We start from the raw sequence: 8,192 nt of genomic DNA, 5'->3' as shown, positions 1-8,192 counted from the left end.
GTAAGAGCGTCATATTCGATCGATCGAACAACTTTGTTACGAAGCGAATCACGTATGCACGATAAAGATGAGAAATATATTTTATAGAGAAAAAGAAGGATATAGTTTTGATCTAACAATAAATTTTAATCTATTAAGATAATTCTAATAATAAAATGTATGTTGAATATATATAACTAAATCGATATAAAATTAATACTTATTATTAATAAAATAAATACTTCTTTTTTAAACTATCTTCAATATATGATAATTTTCAACATATCTTTGCAAGTCGCTAAAATTAAGATTGATGCTTGTGATTTCCTGTCGTACAAAAGCCGATTCATCGACGATATCTATCTGTGTTTGTAATAATTTCCCTGAAGTCTTTGGTTACCTACTATCACATCTCTTAACTGTCGATACTACCTTCGGTCTTCTTAAATCTCTCCTAGATACGCGGCACTTTCACCATTACTTCATGTACTTGCGCTTCGGCAGAAGTAGAATAACCCCTATGGCCACGCAGATATGCCACAGACTATGAATGAGATAATAATTCCTGCGCGTTTGCAGGAACGCGTAACAAACAAGACCCAGAATAACGAGAAGAACTCCGGCCGGGAAATAGATGGTCCTAGAAACAGAAATATTTTATGCTGCAATAAAGAAAGAATATAAAATGCAAAGAAAAATACAACTTCGGTCGCGTCATGAAAAGATAATACTTCTGACTTTACTCCATTATTTCGACGTTGTCTTATTATGTATTTATATATACATTCCCAAATACACTGCAAAGACAGATTTTGAACATAGTACATGCTATCAATTTCTGATGGTAGAAAGGCAACAAATTTTACACAGTCTATAATATTTAACAATATCAACAATAATATCAAATGCTAGAATAGGATAAACTGGCCTGCTGTCAATCTACTGTCTCCGCACGCGTAGATCCTTACATTAGGTTTCTATTATAAATCTGCTGATATAGTATATCAATAGACTTTGTCGATAAACAAGATCTGAGCTTAATGCAGATAGAACATTAATAAAATCTATAGATATGTTACTTTAGTTAGTGTCGACTGGGAGATTGTTAATGGATCTACAGTGGGATCTAATTGAATTTACTTGCCAACAAACTATTAGCATTTTGCTAACTGAATTACAATGTTCTATTTATCTCTATGTTCTATTATCTAATTATCTTTATTGTAGAAAATTTTTATTTTTTTTTATCAAGCAGTTTTTTTATTATACAACATTTCTAAGTTCTTCGATAAAAATTAAATTTTTCCTCAAAGTTTTTCTTTCTTACCTATATGGACGCGAGGGATATCTGATGGTGCGCTTTCTCTTGCATCTAAACCCCCAAGACAGTCCGATTAAGGCGGAACCAGTGACGGCTGGCAGTAGGAACACCCAAAGTGCTGTACGGTCCATCTCGGCGCCCATCGCGAGTACAATCGCACCAGCCACTTGACAGAAAGCGGTTAATCTTGGCCCAAATGATGCAATCGCTACTAAGGTCACCCAGATAGCAAGCAACGCATTAAAGAAATCGCAGAATTGTAGCACGCTTAATCGCATAATGCACACACTGTAGATCTCCTCGCCGGCCTCGCATGCGTGGTAGAACGTGGAGAAGAACATAACCGCCACATAGGCGACTGCTTCGGTAAAGTATTCGCGTTTTACAGCAACGTAGATCGAGCCAAGGAAAGCAAAATTACTGAAGGTGAGGGCGAGCAGTTGCAGAAGTATTCCGCTGGTGCTGAGAACATACATGTTGTCCGCACAATCGAAGCCGCGATAGCCGCCTGTGCAGTAGCACGCCGAGAAGACAAAGCCGCCGCTCATGTAGTGCATGCACTTGCCACGATGTCCGCAACGACCCTCGATGCACGGCGATGATGATACGATGCTCTCCACCCGGACAACAGGACAGCGCGGCAGACAATCGCACGTTTCACATACAATGTCGTCTTGCAAACAGGTGCGGCTGCAGGAACAGGAGCTGGTGCTGATGTTGATATTGGCACCGTTGAGCGTTTTTTCCTCCGCTCCTTCTTTTTCCTCCTCGGGGCAGAAGACGCGAAGGCTAATGTACCAGGTGCCTGCCTCGGGGAAGGGCACGTGCACATAAGCTGGTTCAGTCGCATTCACGTACATATCCGCCGTCGTGAGACTCCGCGCGCGGACACAACTACCGCCAGAAGTGATATTCGTGTAGTACCCTAAAGAATTTCAAAGGAACGTGGAGGATGAAATGATGTGTGAAGAGACCCTAAAAATTAATCTTAATAAATTTTAATTTTATATAAACTGTGCATGCTCTACTTTTTTATATTATTATATTATATATTAAAAACAAAGATATTTGTTGCAAAATGAGATATATTACATAAACGTGACTGATAAGTTTATCTTCAAACTATACTCGTTGAAGGAAGTATCGAATTTTCTATTTTAATCCTAAAAGAAATTAGAGGAACTTTAAGACACAAGAACTGACCTAAGGAAACACAGGCCACGAGAACAATGTTCTTTTTGTACTTCTCCTCCACGTCGATCAGCTTGAAGCCGAGAGTGACCGTGCCGCCGACATCGTACACCCGACCGATCTCGAAACTAAGGACGGAGAGAGTCTCGGCGGTTACGTTAAAGGGTTGGGGCTTTGTGTCGTTGCCAAGCAGGTGTTCGTAGTCGAAGAGGAAAAATTCAGGAAAGGATTTTCGCGACAGCACCACCGGCGTCACCTGATCGACTCCGATATCTGTTTGGTGATTCATTGGCAGTTGCATCGTCACATTCGACGCATTTCCTGACAATAGACGAAGGGTCACAAAGTGGAAGTTGTCTACGTAGGGCTTGAAGGATAGCGACATTGCCGTGGAGTTGAGCAGGCCATCAGCGAGATTATCCTCCGCCGTGACATAGACGACTATGTTGCAATCTTCGCCGCAAGACGACTTCAAGGACAGGCTCAGTTCCTCGAGACCGACGTCCGGTACAAGATACTGTACTATCGCTGTGTCGGAAGTTTCGTCCAACTGCACCTTATATTCAATCTCAAAATCTACTAATGATGTCGTAGCTGGCATCTCCACGAACATTTCAGCGTCCATTACGGTCTCACAGGACACACTGAGACCTGCGAAGCAGTTTCTCGTTATCTTAAAGAGACTGACAAAATCCGGCTCCATTTCTTTAAGTTTTGCAAAAATAATAATAATAATAATAATAATAGTAAAGTAATAGTAAATAATAGTATATATATTTATGTGCAATGATATAAAAGAAAAGAAATTATACAGTAAGAAGGAAAAATGAAAAAAAGAGATGCATAATAAAAAAGTGAGGAATCAGCAATAATGTTGTCTAAAAACCTAAATTTGAACGAAATTTGTGTAAAATAAAATGTAAAAAGTTAATGTATAAAATGTTAAAGAATTAAACTACAACCTAAATTAAAAGTAGGAGTCACTTTTACTTATACATATCAAAAAACGATATCGCTTTCAAGAAAATATTTTTAAGAAATATTTCTACTTTCAAAAACATTATTGTTATTAAAAAATTATCGGACAAAATGCGAATGTTTATTAAAAAATACTAAGCAATTCGATAATATTATTTTATTTTATTCTTAATTTTTTATTTATTAAAGAAAATGTAATAAATTGCATTTTTCTCTACCTTGCTGTTTGATCTTTCCGTCTTCAGGATCAGTCCAGGATCGAAAAGCGATCGCATACCAGTCACCCGCCGATGGAGCCTCTATCTTAATTATATATTGCTCGCCGTCACTCTGCATCTCTAGACTGTACTGTCGCCGACGTTTCTTCTTCTCTATCAGCTTTGCAGCCACTTTCGATCCATCGGGACAGACAAATGGCAAACTGGCGGATTTTAAATACAACGAAATGTTGAGCGGTGTACATCTACCTATCCCGCCAGTTTTTTCTTCTTTTGCTGTAAATCTGAAGCACAACAAAATATCTTCATAAAAGATATTTAAGAAAACGTAGATAACAGAACATTTTACTTCAATGAAAAGCAAATCAAGGGAAAAAAAATAAGATGTATAAGATACATTAAATGATCTCATTAAAATATATGTGTAAGATGTATAGTAGAATATATGTATAAAAACAATTTAGAGATATAAATTTTTAAGATTGCTTCCATTCCAAAATTAAAGAGAACTAATGAGGATAAATAACATTTGTAGACAAATAGTGAGGAAAAATAAAATTCTGCTGCTGCACGAAAAGAATTTACTAAAATTTTAAAAATTTACCTATCATGGAGAGAATTTTTTTAGAGTTTAATACTATATTTTCTACTACCATATTTTCAGGGTAAATTTTAAGAGAAAATTCTTTTCGTGTAGATATAGATCTAAAAATAATTTATTTGGACCATTAAAATAATTGTGTAGGAATCTTAAGCAACATTGCAAAAAGTTTTGATATTCTACAAATCAGTTGGAATATTACATAATTATTTTGGTCCAACAAAATTATATAGATCTGCATCTAACTAAATTTTTAGATACTTCAGCAAAATCTCAACTGCGTGTGATATATCCTCGAATTGCAAGCATAAATACAAGAAGGGTAAGTTTTTTTTCTAAGAAACGCAAAAAATGAAAAATTTCTTTATTAATAAAAATCAATAATAAAAATTTTTATATTTTACTTTTAATATATAAGGAAAAAATTACACAATCGCTACCTTAATTTTGAAAAAGATCCTATCGAGTCTTTCTCGGTTAAATACGTACTTGAAGGCAACCGCGACGGTACGTTCGGGCACATTGAAGTGGATGATCGAGATGTGACGATATGCGTAATAATCTACCAAGACATTGCTTGGTTGTTGGGCGATCTTCTCCAACTTGCCGCATAGCCCCTGCTGGGCTGCAAGTGTCCATGCCAGTAGCACGGCTAAAGCGCTTTCTCGCATATTCTGATGTCTTGCTACATAAGGAAGGTGTCCGTCCGATTTGAAAAGCTGCGAGAGAGAAGAAATGCAAAATGCATTGCACGATCAAAGATCAAATTTTCTCATTTCCTTTTTTGTATGATTTAAAATAAAAACCATCTTCGATAGAATTAACTCAATTATTAAAGTATATTTTATTATTATTTGTGTATCAATTACCGCGACAACTCCTATTTTACATTCTTATCTTTAATTTGTTAAAAACTACCTTAATTACGATAACTTATATGATAACAGTTTTTTATCAGGAATAGCGTTATATGATTAGTGGGAACTTTTTAAGGTACATCCTGTATGTTTATATATTTTTTTTACAATTGAATTAACGTTGTACAAAAAAATGTTAGTAGTATTAAGTGGATTTTTTCGCATTTAATTTTCATGCAAAACATGCTTTATATAAAAAAGAAATAATATGTCGAATTTTTATTTGTATCAAATAATTGATAGGTACTGACGATAGGTACATTTCGTGAACGCGCAATAATTTCATTTCACAATCGATAAACGGCGAGAATCAGGAAATTCGAGAATCTAATAGAGACTATCTTCAACTGCAGACAGACTCTCCTTGTTCAATTTTTATTCTAACATTAGTTTTCACGATTGTAGCAATTGCATCACTGTTAGCTATAAAGGATTCCAAAAGGATTTTAAGTAAAATTCACTTATTCTTGTAATAATAAGAATCCGAAAGTTTTTCGGCGAAAATCTCATTTTACATAAGACGTATCACGGTAAAATGTATTTTTCAGGAGAAAAACAAAATTTATTTTCTTGAAAAGTATGTACATTGATTCTGAGAATTTAATAATGAATTTAATAATGAAATAATTAATAAGCCAAAAAGAGCCCATGCGGATATTGATGCACAATATCGATTTATAAAAGAACATTTACATAATTAACAAATTAAGAATAGCAAACCAAATTTTAACCAAATTTTTGGTCCTTCCCTTTGTTTTTATTTCAAACACATAATTTTATTAATAATCGCGTCAAAATTGTACCACAGATTATTATTAATAGATTATTATTAACTGATATTCGCAATAATCTCTGCCAACTGATCACTGTTTGTAACCATCCAATAGACTTGTGTTGACATTTCGTTGCGATACAAGAAAAATTTTTTAACATGTTTTCAGATTGACTATGTATAATTATTTTAATTCGTGACGAAAAATATTAGAATTGTTTTATATGTTAAATTGTTTTATTGTTAACAACAGTAAGGAGAATAAAAAATTCTCGGTCGAAATGTGCTATTTTTAATCTGTTAATTATATAAGTGTCTTTTTAATAAATCGACATTGCACGTCAATATCCGCGCTTGGCTTATTAATTATTTCATTATTTTTTTACTATCACTTCAAAAATTCTACGATTAATTACCTATGATTAATAATTACGATTAATTATTCTATGATTTAATAAGTAAATAAAAAATATGAACAATCAGTTTTTGCAAAAATTTTTAATTAAGCAATCCTAATTTTTTAAAACTCTATTGAAGTTGAAATGTCTCTTATCATATAAATATTTTTTTTCCTAATTGTTTAATATTTCAAGCCATTTTAAGGCTTCGATAGCTCTGATTTATGACAATTTCGTTTCCATTTACATCCTTCTGATGTTGAGCTTTCAATCAATAACTATAGATAGAAAATATTTTCCTGCATTCCTGCTTATAAATAAAAGTATTTTTGCTCCACATCGCATGAGGGATGATTTCAATAAATCTCTGTGAAAAAGACATGTGATCTTCACGAGATTCATTCAACCTTAAATGGAGTTTCACGTTTCTTTGCGTTCGGAAGTGATCCAACTGCCTTCTTGCATCTGACGGATGAATTTTATATAACTCATTTAAGAGATTGAAGGAGGAGTAGATTTATATATGGTATGCACCGCCAAGTAGGTCAGATTCCATTGTTAATTCACACTTCCTGCGGTCGACAGTGCAAGAAGCAACAAGCTGTCCGCATGCTTATCATCGAAGAAACGCGTGAATGACGTTAATGTTGAGCGTCGCAAATGATTTCTTTTAATCCTTTGTTTTCCGAGATTATTTTATATTCTTGAGATCCCACATTATGAATCCTTCCGTGTAACACGGAAACCCTGTGATTTAATTACCATGAGTTATGTGGCGGAAAATTAATCGCGGGATTACGAGAATTGCAGATTTAATTTAAATTCGCAAAAATCCAGAGTTGATAAATTTTCGTAGAAAATCAAGGGGAAACAGAAGCTTTTTGTTGCTCATCGCTAACAATTATTTACAATCAGCAATTATTCATAGTATAAAGTAATTTAATTAGCACTATATATGCAATATAAAAAATTAACAAAATATTTAAAGGCTTTTTAATCAGCTGTATATATAAAAGTCTCAAATTAAATTTTGATGTAATGTAAAATGCGCGTAATGTTCAGAGGTGAACAGATTTATCTTTCTCCTTTTTTCTAATAAAGAAAAAAGGAGAAAGATAAATTACAAGAAATTTAGCTAAAAAGAATAAAAGCTAGACTTTGAAAGCTAGACTTTTCTTTTGATCATATTACGTGACTCATAATCGCTCGATAAGATATGTCGATGAATCGACAATTGCGGAGCTGTACTGAGAGTCGCTAAATGACAGCTGTGCATATCATGGATTAATTAATCCAAACTATTCAGGCTCCACCAGTCGAAGCTATTGAATAAAACATCGACAATTGATAATCAATATCGTAAAAAACGAAATCGATTATCGATATTCCACTTATTTATCCGTATATTCACTTATTGTCGTTTGACAATAAGTGACATAACTAACAATAAGTAATCTATAATTATACTTCCATAGAGAGCAATGTTAAAAGATCGAAGATACATTCGAGTATCTTCACACGTTTTTGAATAGCGATTGAAGCGAATTGTTCAATTGTTATTCTATTATCTGTTTGAAGAGAGAATTTAAATAATACAAGAATTCAAATTTAAAAAAAGACTGAAATTAAAATAATATGAGAAATCGAATAAAAAATTGGAAGAAACTGACAAAATTTTGAACTCCGTTGAAAATAATCTTTGATGTTATTGAATAATAATAAATTAAAATTTTGAAAATTTTAAGCTTTTTCTATTTTCTGCATTTTTTATTATAAAATAAAATGAAAGTCGTACAATTATAAAGTGAAGACTTATA

The 8,192-nt window shown here is 33.5% G+C and overlaps 1 protein-coding gene across 2 annotated transcripts in view; it reads right to left on the bottom strand.

The window, feature by feature from the left end:
• Positions 1-283: 283 nt before the first annotated feature.
• Positions 284-8,192, bottom strand: part of LOC108686534 (transmembrane protein 8A) — a 9,046-nt gene continuing 1,137 nt past the window's right edge. For both annotated transcript variants that reach the window (XM_018191890.1, XM_018191891.1), the window contains exons 2-6: positions 4,778-5,007; positions 3,688-3,971; positions 2,504-3,142; positions 1,307-2,225; positions 284-619 (exon numbers count right to left, since the gene is read on the bottom strand). In XM_018191890.1, the coding sequence (XP_018047379.1) occupies positions 457-619; positions 1,307-2,225; positions 2,504-3,142; positions 3,688-3,971; positions 4,778-4,959 (2,187 nt within the window). In that variant the 5' untranslated portion in view covers positions 4,960-5,007 and the 3' untranslated portion in view covers positions 284-456. The remainder of the gene's footprint in view (positions 620-1,306; positions 2,226-2,503; positions 3,143-3,687; positions 3,972-4,777; positions 5,008-8,192) is intronic.

Source organism: Atta colombica, unplaced genomic scaffold, assembly GCF_001594045.1.
Source record: "Atta colombica isolate Treedump-2 unplaced genomic scaffold, Acol1.0 scaffold187, whole genome shotgun sequence".
In the NCBI taxonomy this organism is placed as follows: domain Eukaryota; kingdom Metazoa; phylum Arthropoda; class Insecta; order Hymenoptera; family Formicidae; genus Atta; species Atta colombica.
The sequence above is the reverse complement of the archived record's forward strand: the minus strand, read 5'-3'. Positions and strand labels throughout refer to the sequence as shown.